Here is a 17,290-nt window from a genome sequence, read left to right on the forward strand (position 1 = left end):
ATTAGCGGCGCCACCCTTACGTGGATTCGGACAGCCTACAGAGTCTCTATATAGGCAACAGAATATTGTCTAGAGGCTTGTCCCCAGACTCTCTGGCTCTTTATAAGTTTTTATAGGATATACATTTATTCATTGGACGTCTATAGAGAGTCTTGATAAATAGTCATTTACTTAGGTATACGTTTGTGATTCGTAGAATTTCGAGTAGTTGATTATATCAGTGGATTATGTTAGCAAAAACTCAAAAACAAAAACAAAACTTAGTACGTGAGGCTATCTGTCCATAGACAAATTATAAACTTCACAAAACGCTGTCTTTAATAGGACGCTTTAATACTGAGCTTCCTATATAAATACATAGGAAAGGATCAACCGTTTTTCTCGGTAACCGACGCTCCCATCTTTATTAAATCGATTGCGCTTAAAAGGAAAGCCAAAATTTAGTGACTGTACGAAGTGTATTCTAAATTCATGGTGTCATTTTTTTTTCACTAAGATTGTTGAAAATTGCAATGTCAAAAAAACTCAAGAATCACGTTTACAGCTCTCTAACTCAGCAATAAAAAGCGATATCACAATGCTGTGAAATATATCACTAAGTTGCTAAACTAACTATGGCAAAATCAGCAATAATATAAAGTGTGCAAAATTGGCGAATCTACAACGCTGTGAAATATATAACTAATTTGTGAAACTAACTATGGCAAAATCAGCAAACACTGTGACAAGTTCACGTGCCTTGTCAATTCATACATTAAGGTTGTCCAACTTAGATGCTCTAGCAGACCTAGTTGACAGAACCTGCGTTACCTAGTTTTGGCGCAGAGCTACGGATTTGTTAGCTCCGTGCTTTAAATTTGTTCTTCTTCTCTCTTTTCTTTTTTTTTTGGGGGGGGGGAGGGGTCGGAGATTTTTGTCAAGAATATATCACGCTTTAAATCAAAATTCTGCTTCTTACAGTCACTAGAATTCACCTTTCTCTCTCGAAATCGGCGGATTTCTTTCAGATTGGTCCAGCCGTTGTCTCACAAGAACGCTTCTGCGTTTTACGTGTTTTTGTATCAAAGTTGTACCTGAGCTAAAAAGCTTTCCCTGAAGCTTTATGTCGGATGTATATACGTTATCAGACAAAATTTACAAATAGACATTGCAGCTCTGAAAAGTGTTACTTGCGGTAGGCTTAGAGAGCACAATTTTGACATCCTGACTTTGCCTCGATTTCGAAAATTACGCTGAATTTGGACTGGCGGAATACGTGGTCTCTTCGCGCGTGTAATACGCTTTCGTCGATTTAGACGCTCTACCAAATTCTCATTGGAGGATGAAGACACCGCTGTTTATGCTGTTGAATTACCTGCAGTGCTGTTAGCTTAGAGTTTGCGTGTACTAAACTGGGCTGGTTTGTGCATCACTTTCGAAATAGAGTGATCGTCTACAGATTTTGTGACATATTTGGGCGCTTAAATCGCAAGTGCAGGAACGCTCAAATACTGTGGAACTTCGCTGCTTTCTCTTAAACGCAATACATTCGGAGCAGTTTTGCGTTTCCCTATGAAAGTATTTCCGACTGTCACATTTTATATATAGTGGGGCTGGGCAAACTGACTAATTAACGTTCTGATTAGATTGTTCGATTAACTTTTATCCGTGAATAAATTACTTGGTCGCGATTTCTCTATTGAGGTCGTATAAAGAAAATGAAGCTACCGTTGGCAATGTTGTCCCCGCTTCGCTTACTCAGCAGCAAGGTTGGGAACGACAGACTGAGCTACAATTTTTTGATCTAGACAGCACCGCTGAGTCTATCGGGACAAGCACCGTCCACGAGCGCCGCACGCCAAGCTAGCAGGATAAATGGTGAAGCGATAGCCCACACCGCAGCTCGGCTTACGATTACTTCTAAGTCTGTTGATAAGCTTGATAAATCTACGTCCAATCAAGCAAAGTGTCACTAACGTGATATCAAAGGCAAACATCAATTGAAATAGCCTGGTTTGTTTTTTCAAGAAAGTATGCTAAGATTAATAACCGCTTGTGCTTTTATTAGCCCATGTAAATGCACAAGCCCGATTAATTGATTAGTTAAACGAATGAAGGGTTCCGATTAACTGGGATAAACTTTGCAATAAATTCCCAGCTCTAAAAAGTAATAAGTAACAAACATTGTATTAAACCGATCAGGATTGCACTGCGTTTTTCTTTACCTTCTACCAGAAGCTTTACTTTAAGTCGAACTAGTCTAAACCATTGTTCATTGGACAGAATCATTCTAAATCAGGAAAAGGTCTCATTATGGTGTCTGTCATCTGTATCACCTATTACGAGGTTGCAGATAAGGTCGCAGACTCGCATACTAAGAGATCTAGTCTAATAGGAGCAGAATTTTCAAAGTAGCTCTAAGCCGAATGTCAGTTTGCATATGCCTCTCGTGAACAACGCTAAACTTTGTCGTGTTAATTGTAGCGCTTTTACCCTTTACCTCGTTTCGCGATTATGCTTAGATGAATCCTTGATCTGCAACTGTTCGAAATTCTCATAGCGAGGAGTTATTTGGAGGATTGGGCCATGCACCTTGCGCGTCTGAGGAGCACATGATAACTACAATTTTTACATTTTTTTTTCGTACCGAAACCACTTTCTGAATATGAGGCACGCCGTAGTGGAGGACTCCGGAAACTTCGACCACCTGGGATTCTTTAACGTGCACCTAAATGTAAGTACACGGGTGCTTTCGCATTTCGCCCCTATCGAAATGCGGCCGCAGTGGCCGGGATTCGATCCCGCGACCTCGTGCTCAGCAGCCCAACACCATAACCACTGAGCAACCACGGCAGGCACATGATACCTAATACACCACGGAAACCAGCAATGAAACCCCTCTCTCAGTCGGTTACCAAGCCAGGGGTTATACGTTGGACGCGTATACAGCGTCACACAGGAAATAATGAGTGGACGTGGTTTCTAATATATAAGTTAACCACGAATTCATGACAAACAGCGATCACAAGAATAAAAAAAAAAGCGCGTGTAAGGGGCACGTGATAGCCGCTCACCACGGACAGTTTCTTTTTTTTTTCTTTATCGGTTCATTTGCAAGTTCACTCATAGAGCAAGCATGTGAAACGCATGTGTAACATCTACCGACCGGTATGGTTGCAATCACATCAAATTTCTCTTAGTTTTTTTTTCCAGTGTTCTAACCTAGACAACCATTCCGGGGGGCATTCTTGCGTTTTTTGCGCCCGCAGATAGGCGTTTATACTTTCTCGAAAGTACATAGACGCCGGTCGTGCTTCTGGGTCACAGTAATACCCAGCCATTCTGGAGCGCCATAGGCTGTGGGGAAGCCCATCGGAAGCCCATCGTCGTTTTCTATAGCTAGATACCTGATGCCGTGGGGATCTAGCGGGAGTTCTTTTTTAACTGTCCTCTGTAAAACATCCCGAAAATGCACTCCTTCCCCACAATGCAGGAAAACATGATCTGGGGTCTCGGGTTGTTTACAGATTAAACAATTCTCCACGGTACAAAAAAGAAAAGAAAATTCTCCCAATACTGTCTTTACAGAAAGCGTTCCTGTATGATATTTGAAAAAGAAAGTTTTAACCCCAGGTGAAATTTGCCCTCTTTACCATTTTAAGCATATTCTGGCCATGGCTACCACTGTAAAGGGATCTATATAAAGGCACAGGAAATTTAATATCGCACACGTCCCTATACATCTTTTTTTTTTTCATTGGACAGAACTAAGATATTCCTTTCAAAAATGTCAACTTTTATAAAAGCGAGTAAGGGTTCCGGTACTGCTGTTTGTCGCAACAATAAAATCCGGTAGCGCTTTGTTCATTCTCATCTGACATACAGTGGGCAAGAAATGGTCGCTGTAATGTAAATCTGTTAAAGAGCTATCGCCTAAAAATGTAATGTAATGTAAAATGTAAATCTGTTAAAGAGCTAACGTACAAAAAGGTGTCCAAGACCTACTCTCCCATCTTTGACGCGCTTGAACAGGTTCGTTCGACTACACCTCTCCCAACTCGAGGACCACACAAACACTGCAGATATGCGGTGAAATTTGTGAATGTTTAAGCGAGAACAGTATGACACCTGCATTGGGTTTCAAATCTTACTGATAAAGAACCAGCTACATACTGTTGCTCTGGCGAAGATGGACAGATTAGCCACTTTCCATCTGTCCACCTTCTCAGGCTCATCTTTTACTTGTTGTTGCCCGTACTGATCAATATCTTTGTAGAGTTCAAGGGGCTAGTTTCCCACCCAATGTTTGCAAAAGCATCTGGGGTTGAAGGCCATTCTCCGTGCCAAAACCACAGGCACTTTCCACAATGCACAGTACTTGCAGAGATATCACTAAATTGTTTAACCGCTTCAATGACGCCTTCTTTGTTGTCGCATAACAGAGCTACGTCATCTACATGCGCCAAGAGTTTAACCTCCGACGCGTGCAGGCGAAAACCATGAATGGCGCCATTCTGCAATATGGAGCGACACAGTGTTTCAATACACACACAGAAAAGGAGAGGGCTGAGTGGGCAACCTTGGCGTACCGAACGTCGCACACTAATTGACTTTCCAACTGTAACTCCCGCATAACAAGTCCCGACAATATTTTAACAAAAAGCACATGTCGAGCTGACGCACGATTTGTAAGGCTGACTATGGCGTAATACCGTGACGTGAAACGCTGCACCATGCTCACGGTATCTACTTCTCCGGCATTTTTTTTTTCCTGGATGGCTAACACATCTATTGCCCGATCCGTCATTAGGCGATAAGCATTATACTCTGTTTTCTTTGAGCAGCCAATCCTCGTACGTTTTAAGTGGACAGACACAGGGGTGGTTTCTAAGATAAAACTTAACCATGAATTCACGACAAATAGCGACCGCAAGAATAAAAAAGAAAGATTGGATTGGAAAAACTTTAATAAAAGTAATAAAAAAGAAAGATGTTTCCGCCCGTCATTGAACCGGGGACCTTGCGCGTGTGAGACGCACGTGATAATCGCTGCACCATGGAAACCAGCACGTGAAACGCCTCTCTCAGTCGGTCGCATAGCCAGGGCTTATCCCTTGGATGGTTATACTGTTTCACACAGGTAATAGTCATTGGACGTGGTTTCTAAGATAAAACTTAACCACGAATTCTTGACAACCAGCGACTGCAAGAAGAAAAGGATATATGGTCTTGCCGCCCGGGATCTAATCGGAGATCTTGCGCATGTGAGGTGAACGGGGTAACGACTACACCACTGAAACCATTGTTCTTTTTTTTATTACATGTAAATGAAACTGTGAATATGATGTACGGAGATGTCATCGCCACACACGCACTGGAAATTTAGGTAGACAAGAAGATGCGTCAGATAAGTGCAGCCAGTCCGGAGGAAGCTACTGTATACACACTCATTACATAAGCTGATGTTACACTAAAAAAAGACCTAGTAGAAAGCGGGCTTTCGACATGTCGATCACACACCCTAGACCTCCAGAGATTGTATGGTGCAACATGAACATGTGACATGGAGGACCGCCGGTTTCTCAAGCGGCAGAAACCAAATTGTGTATGATGTGATATGTAGGTGCTTGTTAATCGTTCAATGGAGAATGTCCCACAAAAAGTACAGCATTCTGCAGTCTATAACACAGTGATCTACGGTGTCGGCACGTGGACAAAGACGTCAGTTTGTTGACCACGGCACAGAAGTAGTCCCTCGAATTTGACTTCACAATTTGTTTCACTGACTGACGAATTAGTTTCAACAGGAAGTATTTTTGTATTTAAAGGGAGAAAGTGAAGTGGTAGAGTTACCCGAAGAACGAAGCATATACATGTATACTGATAGCCATAACAAGGTTTGATGTTGCACCTGAACCTGTCGGACGGTGAACAAATAGAGAACGTAAGGGGACTTTCTGTTCGCTCCATTTTGGTTATTAAAGCGCAAGAATTCCAAGTCATGACCATGTCTGTGAACAAGTATCAGTGGTAAATCCCAAAGGAAATACAATTGATTCAGTAGAAAGCGTTTGGCAAGAACCTATAGCGGAAATACGAAACCGTTTTACATGGCCGCTTCTGCATGACTGAAAGCTCACCGTAAGATATGTATGCCCGAAAAAAACAAACGGCGACGTGTCGTATTCAGAAATTGATGGTCAGTTCAGATGACTATGCATGCAGGCTTCGATCTGTACGATGGCAAAGCCAAGCGTACATTTCTTCAATTCAGTTCTTGAATTGCGTAACTCATGTAACGCTAATGTATCATGGAATGTCCGGGCCCCCAGGTCCCTTACATATGGATCCGCCATTGGAGGTGCGAGTCAAACGGAGAACCGCATCAGCTGGACGCTGCTGATGACTGGGGCCGAGTGCACCCTCGCCACTTCTCCGTCGTACGAGCAACGCCAGCAAAAGCGGAACTATTACATTTTGTGTTCGTGTTATCATTGTCCCGTCCCTGCTCTTGTTTGTCCGCGCTGTTACATCGTTTGCATGCGAGTGCATACCTGACAGGCGTCCTTGCCTCCCTCGATGTAGCCGGCGCAGAGGAATCCCCGCGTGATGGGCTGCACGTAGCGCCGGTCGCAGTCCTCGTTGTGCCAGATCGGAAACGACACCTGCTGCAGGGTGCCGCTGTTTGACCCGCCTGCAAACGTATGGAGACGCTGATGCATCGCGCCCTACTTTTGTAGATTGAGGACATTTTCGCAAATACAGTCGCGATCGGTGGATGCTTTCTATGAGGGCGCGAATGAAAAATCACCGGCGCTGTGGTTTCCTTGCAACATATTTCGGCCACATGGTGTTTGTTATGTGCGCATTTAGTACAACTTCGCTGTCTCTCCAGCCGCAGCTGTGTAGCTTTCTCACGCAGCGTCAAGGGCCGTATTCTCTGACGATAACTTTCTGCTGATACTTTCAATTTTACAAGATTTCGCGTCACTATATATAGCGTCCGGGCGCGTCGGCGTCTTCGAGCGTCGGCATTCTTGGCACAGTGCTAACTTCTAAACATGCCAAGCATGCTGTCCGTAGCTCGGTTCTGGGAAGGCTGTCGCCCGTATAGACATCGGCACGTTCGGTGCTACTCACGTGAAGTCTTGCGAACGCATCGCCTGTAATGATTGTCCTGTACAGCTACGGTCGTTGCAAGGCGAACGATGGCCCTCATTTTTTATTTGCCAGTAATTTGCTTTTCTCGTTCGGATGGTAGGCGCGCGTGGCGTTGGTATTCATCGAAGGCTTTGCACACAGTGCACGAAAAGTGTTTTCTCGCGAACAAATCTTAGTTTCTGTGCAGAACTTCAAGGAAGAAATGACAAGTGCCAACCACGTTGAACAATTACAGACCAACATTTAGCGCGTTTCCTGGTGTTGTTAACTTATTGCATCTTTTGTAGAGGTTTGACCTGGAATTGTGCTGTATCTTGGCACTGGTAAAACCCTGCTAAACAGCCAGCGATGTGTAACTGTTCATTAAGCGTAAGGGGTATGTTGTAAATCGATATCCTGCACCTGTGTCCCATAAGAATGACGCCGGGTTCCCTTAATATCCAACACAATGGCTATTTATACTTTGGTGTGCGTCATCTATTATGCCCTAGTTATGTTCTGAAATACCTTCGCGTCGCTGCTATGCAGGCTGCATTTGTCCTCAACACTTGCAGTACTGTGAGAGAAGCATCTGTTTGTGAAGCGACCAATTGTCAGAGCCCATTTTACCCGCAAAATGCTGCAGAGTGCCCTGGCACCACGTTCGGTCAATGCTTATGCGTGTGTTGTAAGTGCACATAAACCATTTCAACTTGATCTCATCGACGCTGTCAATTTTAAGGGAAAACATTATCTATGACACTGCGTGCTTAAATACACTTTAAATGCAGAAATACTCTCGTTTGATCACCGCTGAACTGGCGTGAATGAAATATATTGTGCCCAAAAAGAAAAGTTTAAAGTCTAATAACTACATAGAGCTGTAAGTGTATTTAGTGGTTTTCGAGTAACCACAGAAAATATAGATATTCAATGTAGAGTTGAAACAGAAATATTAAATTCTTTAACTCCGTAATAAAGTATATATCATTACCTAAGTTTAGGACCGGTAAATTGTACGAAAAGGACATAACATATGCTGGCTTTATGTACACAAATAATATACATGTCAGGGCTTTAACAAAGCACATCCACGGAAATATTAAATTGATATATTAGCATTGAGTTTATGCAAACTATGTAGTTGCATTTCACGGAATTACAGTTGCTTTTGGTGCGTAATTGCGCATTTGCTTTAAGTTTCCTTTTTTTATGACCAATTTTTAATATTTTCCTTTTGATAATGTCTTAAGGACCAAAATACACTATCGGCTCCCTAGAGTCACTATATTTCAACCATTTATATTAAATGAAGCAATATTTATTCAAGCTCATTGAGTACTTGTTTTTTGCAGCATTTGTATAAGTTTTGCTTGAATTAGGATGGAGAAGTCATTGTTGATCTCGAGCTAAAGCTAGGTCCGAAGAATGGAGTGTTAATATCGAAGTTGTCCCATTTCACTGTCCTTGGGGGCGAAATTCTGTTTCATGTTGCAGCCAAATTCAAGCTAATTACGGACATCAACGGACATTAACTAACTTTAGGGGTCCACATTAATGGTCAATTGGTCGTTACTAGTACACAGGTAAACGCAAAGGCCAGCTGCCTGACGCGTGGTTTACTCGCAATGTGTGAAAAGCAGATTGAAAGGAAAATTATGAGCTAGAGTGCCGAGTTTCTAAGATGCGCATTCATTCCACGTGAAAAAGCAATCGGGGACACATTAAGCGTGAATAAAGTGTTCCAACTATTGGAACGTCGGCCAGCCTGTCTATGGCACTTTGTCCAGGTACTGCCAACCTAACACTCTCTACATCTTGATACTGTTTTTCTTTGCACCCAGCGACAACCTCATAATTTATTCAGGCTCTGTCCACAAAACCAAACCGCACCTTTCATCTGTGCCTCCGCGCGACAAAACACAGCGTTCGAGAAACGCGGCGGTATTGGAAGGAGTTCGCCTCCACCATGACGTCATCGAAAGTAGGAAACGTATTTGACTGGTGCCCGCTTAAAATTTTGGAAGTCTAGCTGTTGTTTGTTCCCCCCCCCCCCGCCCCCCGCATACTCACACATTCGCCGACATCACGTGCCACGATCACAAAGTCGCGCGGAGCGGCGCCTGCTCACCGTAGGACAGCGTTCCCCATCCGATGACGGTGGCCATGAGACCCGCGATGGGGTCTCGCGCCTTCGGTGACGCCGCCGTGGACGTCGCGGCAGTCGTCGAGGAGGCGGCAGTGGCAGTGGCCTCAGGGAGGCAGATTGGCCGCACGGCGTCGTTGAACTCTGCCGGTGCGGCGAGCCGCAGGAGTGCGATGTCGTTGTAGAAGCCATGCCGGGCGAACCGCGGGTGCTGCAGGGCCGAGTCGACGCGGAAGTCCACCGGGTGCGCGTGGTCGCGGTCGTTGTAGATGTGGTGCTCGCCCAGCCGCACGCTCAGCTGCGCGGGCCGGTACCTGCGCACAGGACACGCGTTAATTTCGAGGCAACGAGCACGAGGTATAAAACAAGGCGTGTGCGGGTAAATTCTCTCTTGCGAGAGCGCGGCAAACGGCACGACCACGTTCGAAAACCTTTTCCCCCCAAAATTGTGGATTTTTAAACTGCATAGCTGTACTGCGCAATGGATGTGCTCCACCCTCTCCGAAATGCACTCCATGCAGTTACCGATGACCACGTACCCGCATACCACGCGGTAACCTATATTTGTTCGGCCATCATAGGAGAGCAGCTATCCCACTTTGTGGAATGGGGGCGCCGATACCGATAGACGCCGTGCTGGATCTATTTATTATGGTAGCTATGGCCCTGAAAGTGGAAGTGATCCACTGGCAGTTCCCGGAGCGCTACTGCATCGTTTAAAACATTGGTCCTTTTAGTTGACTATACTTAAGCCGGCATAAAGGGCCTTGTTGCAAAACGCTTACAGGGCAGTTCCTTCTAGATGGCACATAGATACATTATGTTGATTGTTTGCGTCGTTATTCCGAAGACTCACTCTCATTTTTTCATGTGGTCAACGTTATTTAAAGTACACGTCAAAAATAGTTTGTTGTGACAGAAAAGGAAGTCGAGCAATTGGAGTGACAGCTTTACCACGCGCAGCGGACGAGTGAAAGGCACGAGGAAGCTGCTCCTTTTCTACTAGTTTTTTTGTTCAAATTTTATTTCAGTGCGAAGCACTTCTTTGCCTATAGTCTGAGCCAAGGTCAAATTCGAGGCCGTCCAAGGTCAGAGAGTTTGTCGCCGATGCGCGCGCACGCCCATTCATCCATTTCGCAACACGACACACGGCGCGTTGAGCTAATAAGGTCTTTCGAAGCGATGCGACGCCGATGCCTACTAGGCGAGAAAACGCTGCCAAATGCCAAAGTCTCGAGAATCACGAAAAAAAGGAAAAAAAGGAAGAAAGAACTTCGCTTTAAAACTTTTGAGGCCGTATACTCCTTGCATCGCAGCGCCAAATCAATTCTGGGGGATTGAGTGGCGCATATCCAGTTAGCCATACCGAGTGGTGGCCCAACTTCTCTTTCTCTCTCTCTCTCTCTCTGCCCTGCTGCAGCAGGCGTCATGGACTGAGACTGCAAGACAGCATTGCTTTTCTAACTCTGAGCACCTTGTCATCGTCATATATTTTAACTGAACTTTATGTACCAGTTTTATTACGGCACTATACACCAGTGTCCTTACTGAAGTCTATCGGAAAATCATCATAACATACTAACATGTTTACCATCATCATTCGCAGAATTCTTCTGTGCGGCTTATGCCGGTATGTCCCCCTCAAGTATATGAAAAGAAAGTTTATTTCCATCTTGCAAGGTACAGATCTTGTAAGGTACAGATGGGGGGTGGCGGGAAAAAAAGCTGTCCATTGGACAGCTTGACAAGTCCACCATCCCTCATTTGGGCAGAGGTATAGCATCACATTATTTCATTCATTCAAAATATACACATGTGTACCGTACATACATAATATAGCACATCATATACATTACTCAAAAGTCACGAAGAGCACCAATGGAAAAATACACACAGAATGGTCACGCAAGTGTTACAAGGCAATGACATACATCAGCCGAAGCTCATACAGAGACGAAGAGAAAAGATTGAAATGAACCGAATTGTAATAATTTAGGAGTGTGGGTAATGTATACCTCAGGCACTCTTTCCCATAGTTTGACTGTGGTGTCGGCACTGTCCAGTCTTCGAAGTGTCTTATGATATAATTTGGTGCTCTAGTTTGCAATTGGGCGAGTTTATACAGATTAAAAATATTCTTATAGACTTCCGCCTTATAGACGTGACTTAACCGATATTTGTACAGATTATACGCTGGAATTACACCGGTGTTCATGAAGAAAGCTATTGTTGATGCAGTGTAGGGAGCATTATATGTATGTAGGAGATATTTTTTCTGTAATAAGTGAATATGCTCTAGATTGTTGGATGCCGTCTTTTCCCACATTAACTGACAATAGTTCAAGTGTGAAGAAAAAAGGGAATTGTATAGCAAGAGTTTGATCCGCGTAGAGGGGATATACCTTAAGCGGCCTATTACACCTGTTATTTGGCCCAATTTGATTACATTTTTGACACGATTATTCCAAGACAGGTTCGTAGAAAAGATGACACCGAGACATTTGAAATTCTTGACTATATCAATATTTCGCGAGTTTAATTTAATATCTTGATGCGGAGGTATATGTTTGTTTTTTGGCTTAAGTATAACTGCTTTCGTTTTGCTTTCATTTACCTTCATTAGATTAAGTTTCGACCATTTCTCTAAGGATTTCATTGTACTGTTACATTGTTTAATAAGAGTATGGATATCATTACCAGAGAAAAAAATACTGGTGACATCTGCATAGATAATAAATCTTGCCTGAGGGTTAGTGTTGAAGATATCATTAATATAAATACTCAAAAGTATAGGGCCTAAAATACTTCCCTGGGGCGCTCCGCAATGGACAGTCCTGGCTTTCGAAGTAAAAGTATCTATTTTAACAACTTGGGCTCTGTTGGAAAGGTAGGATTTTACAAGAGATAGTGACTGTCCTCGTATCCCATAATATTGTAATTTCTCCAGCAAAATATTATGGTCAACTAAATCAACTGCTTTAGAAAAGTCTACGAAAATACCAACAACTATTGCTTTGTTCTCAAACTCTGTTAGTATATATTATTTCTGTTCTAGGGGACAGAAAACTTGCAAAATAACTACACACAGGATAGTAATTCTTTAACACTGTAAAGTATTTAGAATAGTCATGGTGATCTTTTGTCAAACTTGGCCCTTGCGCCAGAAGAACCTACAAATGATCATCAACGATGAAGAACGCCAAGCCCAGGGGAAGAGCCAAACAAAGCTTCGCTTTATAAGTATTCTCTTGTGGGAGCAAGTTTACATAGGATATCACATAGGATTTCAAGCTTGTCCTCGGCTTCTATCTTTTATCTTTGTTATCTTTGAGGGGCGATGGCAAGGAACAGGAAAGTGCTGATAAGGTGCCCGACGTATCGAAGCTGAATTGTATAGACCGAAGTCTTAAAGAGCTCTTATCATGATACGTACAGTATGCTAATATAGCTGAAAGATGCATTGGTATATCTTGCTTTTTTTTCTGTGTTCTAACGCTTTTGTGTGTGAATACGGCATTCTGTGACTACTCATGGTGCGGAAAGGCATTGCAAGTTAACTGTTTACTAAAGCTGTTGCAGCTTAATAACGATGTGTTACGACTGCAGAAACCACCCGTTCACTATAGTACGTTAAGTTTGTTCGCCCAACGCGGACGTAACACCGCAACACAGCTTCTGGCATCATCATCTCAATCCAATCTATCATCGTCGTCGCTGTCGTCATGATCACCTTCATTATCCTCATCAGCACCCATGAGGACGAAAGAGAACTCCGCAGAAATTCATCGAAATTCAGAAGAAAGCACGCGAAACGAATTAATTTGCACTAAACGCACGTTCTTGTTCCATAATTCGATATATTCACCATAACTGATTAACGTATTTCTACAAAGTGTTGGGGCTCAGACTTTCTTTGGAATAACAAGTCATTATCCTTCTCTCTCTCTCTTTGCACCGCACACATAACTGACAAACGACGCCGCGGCAAAGAAGCACTCCGTTATAACGCAGTTATAGTAGTCGTCATTGAAGTACAAAACGTAACGATAGGTAATGCTCCCTCTTTAAGACTTGGCCGCCTGACAAATATGAAGAAACTAATTCAGAGGACTTAATCTGATGCCATACGATATCGCGGATTCCCCGAAGTCGTTTCTTGACGATGGGTCTGTCTCTTTCTTGCTTGCACCGCAAGTAAATTTTGAATGAGCTGCACTGCAAATACCGTAGAAGCTTAGGGACGTATTTTTACGTTTTCGAGAGCAATATAACTTCATTTCTTGAGGCAAATTATACTTTTTTCACTTCCACTCATCACGATTATGAAACCGTCTAACTTTTCATAATAAGGTTGGGCAGACAGATAAGTAAGATTATTCTTGTCCGTCAGAGCCTCCCTGGTGTGCTGATATTTAAAAAAAAAATTACTCTGCACGACTATTCTTCTCGCCCTGACGAAAGAAAAAAAAAAAACTTCTGTCGAGAATATGTTCAACCCCGTTTATTTTGTGTGTGAGCATATATGTAGAGGTCCCCCCCCCCCCCCAAAAAAAAAAACGAAATGAAAAAAAAGTATTGTTTCCGCCCGGGATCGAACCGGGGACCTTGCGCGTGTGAGGCGCACGTGATAACCGCTACACCACGGAAACAGACGTTCGATGGCTGCATGCCAGGCCTTCCTTAGGGTATGAAGAATCAGTGAGCTCTCGAGGCGAGGAATCGCACAGCGGTGAAAAACCAAGAACGTCCTCCCGGGAAAAACCAAGAGTTGCCGAGTGAAATTTGTGGAAATTCGGGCGGCCTTCTTGAAATGTCTTTATTTGAAAATGCTGCCCATTGAGTTACGCTAGCGCGCCGCGGTGAAGTTCGACATATAGCCGAAGGGGCAAAGTCATCAATTTCTGGACATGTAATCCATGGGGTAAAGGCCCCTGCAGCTTTTGCAAGTAAGCTACGTCGTTAGACGGACATTAGTAGCAAGAAAATTTTCGTCGGTTTTTGGTAATACTCGAAGCTTGCTAATTAAGTTTTCAATTGCTCACTTTAGGGCACATGTAGTAATTACAAAATTCGAGCCGAAGAGTATTGAAGTCCGCTTAGCAGGCTTGTCTCACTTTTGAGATATCCCTCGTCCTTCCGGTTAAGATGATTTCAAACTGTTAAGTGAAATTATGGGGTTTTACATGCCCAAACCATTTTATAATTACGCAGGCACGCCGTGGGAGACTCCGGAAATTTGGACCAACTGGGGTTCTTTAATGTTTACCTAAATCTAAATACACGTCTGTTTTCGCACTTCGCCCCCCATCGAAATGCGGTCGCCGGGATTCGATCCCATGTCCTCGTGCTCAGCAGTCCAAAACCATAGCCACTAAGCAACCACGGCGGGTGATTTCAAACTGTTAGAGGCACGCTTTTGGGAAACTGTTAAACTATGCGCCAATGTAGTTTGTAATCTATTTTAAAGTCGTATATCTCGAAAGTGGTGCTAATCTTAGAACTTCTGGTAAGTAGACTTGAGATTTCTATGTTGCTTTGCTGCAATGTCGCAATTACATGTACCCTATAATAGAATGAGTATATAATGACACGTTTTCGGTAATTAGCGAAATTATTCTCGATTTTATCTTGTTTACAATCTGCACCTAGCTGCGTAGCCTACCTGTAGAAACGACAGTGGCCCAGATATGCCAGTTTCGATTAAAATAAAGTGTTCCACATTAAAAAATACGTACAGGGTGCTTTTTGTTTACAATAGATTTAAAATGACGATGATGACGAAAATGCTTTTATTAAGGGTTGGCTAGAATACCTATTATGTGGAAAGGGAAGGGGGAAGGGGGAGGCGTATTCAGAATGATCTTAGGCGCTGCACGCCCTTGGAGAAACCCAAGAGTGAGTGCGGATTGACCCTGTCGCAATCCGGTGATCCAGTTGCCGGCCTAATTAAGATGCTATACGCGCTGTGAACGTAGCGGTTTTGCAGAGCAGTTCCTAGGCGACGTGGAGATCATTTTCAGTTAATAACGTAAGCTTCAGAAGAATAATTTAAAAAATATTGCTAATCTCTTTTAACAGTACGTGTCTTAGGTGCATGTTGTTTAAATGGCGGATTTGAAATCAGTCGCATCTTAATGCACCATCACATTTTTTTAAAGTGTTGAAGGTCCCACCTAATTCGAGACAATCATCATCGAACTTCAACGGTAAATATAGGCAATATTTTTTTATAGGCAATATAGGATTTTCCGCGTGCATGCTATCATTCGAACTTCACCCCGGCCATGCTCCTTTACGAGAGACGTTGCCGCCTCACGCACAGCGGGACACGCTCAGTCTCCATATTGCCTCCCTTGAGCTTTGGAATTTGGTGATGAATATCTCGCAGTGGGTGCAATTTTCAAGACTGTTTAAAAGGTGGGTGTGCGTGAAGATGTCTCTGCCTCCAAATGTGCCATTTAGACAGCAGCTTCCGGATAATTAAGGCACGAATAAGAAAATATATTTGTTCAATTTTTTGTAAATTAGTCTTCTGAGGCTCACGTTAGTAGTAGCAAAGAGTGTCCACCGCGCTTAGAAACTCGTATGTGAAAACTCCAAGCTCGTAGTGCTCATTACTTTCTATAAAATTACCTGATTAAAAAGATTAGATGATTAAAAAAAGAAAAGATACATCCTGTATACCCTGCATATACCCTGCATACCTTGGTACACAGCGGTGAGGATAAGAGAGAAAACACGCGTCGCCGATATTTTAGTTTAAATTAAGATGAAGAAATGGAATTAAGCAGGCCATGTATTGCACGGGACACAGAACCTATGGTCCATTAGAATTACAGAATGGTTGCGAAGGGACAGAAATTTAAGTGCAGCCGAGGTCGGCAGAAAATTTAGTGATGCGTTGAAATAAGGACCTTGAAGGTGCAACACGGGGTCAGCTGGCGCAAGACAGGGGTAATTGGAGATGCTGTTGATTATGGTGATGTACATAACAAAAAAAATTGGAGGTAACAGTTTGACCGTTCAAATTTGACCAGGCGAGATTCTGCAGTGGTTGTTCTTGTCGACTGTAAATGACTAATCTATTTCTTTAAGCAACAAACGCCCTAAAATAAAACGGGAAAACAACTGTACCTGAAACCCGATGGATGGGAAAGGCAGTGGGCGGCTGTTAGCACGTATCGTTCGTTGATGAGTGCCCCGCCGCACCAGAATTCTCGTCCGCGCCGACCTTCGAGGAATATGGCAGCCTGAAAACAACCCCACATTCAGTTGTCGCTCGTTCACGGAGATGAAAAAAAGGGAGAATGGGTTACCCTAAGGCTACACAAGTATATCATCAGTAATTAACGCGCAATATGGAAAGGGATAACAGAAAATATAGAAGTGAATTACCTCACAAAGCCCAACGGATCGTTTTCGATGCGTCGAATTTCATACCCCGAGATTTTACTTTAAGCGCTGGAAACTTAACGCAAAGACCGTGATTTAGTTTTGAGTACTCTGTAGGGAGTTTTCTTTGTGGGTTGTCCAGCAAATCAATTACTGATTAATTATTTGTCATACTGGTTAGTCTTACTCAATTTTTCTTTACAAACGTACGCTCTGCGGCCAGAACTAAATGTAAACCAGCTTTATTGTTTTATTTTGGTGCTATAGCTTTATGGTGCTAGATTTGGTGAATTAGTCTTAACCAATTTCTACTTAAGCTGTGCGCAACTCTCACGGCCTCTAGTCGGCGCTGCGGCAACCCAGAATGGCGGACGCTGCAATGACCGCGACGTTGCCGGAACGTGCACGTCTGGATAAGAGCTGAGTTCACTGCGCCGCCATCATCGGGCACTTGCTGTGGGAGCGTCTCAATACGCAGCCCTCCGACGAAAGTACCTCGTTCAACTGACCACTCAGCCTGGAGGAGGGTAGCACCCCTTTAAAGGAGGCTGACGGTGTCCTGCGAGCGCTGCAGTACACGCCTTTGCTGCGGAATCGGGCATTGCCCGCATGCTATAACCGCGCGGGGGAGCA

The 17,290-nt window shown here is 43.5% G+C and overlaps 1 protein-coding gene and 1 non-coding gene across 3 annotated transcripts in view; both read right to left on the minus strand.

Moving 5' to 3' along the window:
* The window catches only part of LOC139059238 (serine proteinase stubble-like), a 63,670-nt gene that overhangs the window by 1,321 nt on the left and 45,059 nt on the right, over nucleotides 1–17,290 (minus strand). For both annotated transcript variants that reach the window (XM_070537383.1, XM_070537384.1), the window contains exons 7-9: nucleotides 16,400–16,515; nucleotides 9,251–9,579; nucleotides 6,534–6,673 (exon numbers count right to left, since the gene is read on the minus strand). In XM_070537383.1, the coding sequence (XP_070393484.1) occupies nucleotides 6,534–6,673; nucleotides 9,251–9,579; nucleotides 16,400–16,515 (585 nt within the window). The remainder of the gene's footprint in view (nucleotides 1–6,533; nucleotides 6,674–9,250; nucleotides 9,580–16,399; nucleotides 16,516–17,290) is intronic.
* TRNAV-CAC (transfer RNA valine (anticodon CAC)) lies at nucleotides 13,842–13,914 on the minus strand. Its single transcript has one exon. It is a non-coding gene; the product is annotated as a tRNA-Val (tRNA).

The sequence above is a fragment of the Dermacentor albipictus genome, chromosome 4 (genome assembly GCF_038994185.2).
Source record: "Dermacentor albipictus isolate Rhodes 1998 colony chromosome 4, USDA_Dalb.pri_finalv2, whole genome shotgun sequence".
Lineage (NCBI taxonomy): Eukaryota > Metazoa > Arthropoda > Arachnida > Ixodida > Ixodidae > Dermacentor > Dermacentor albipictus.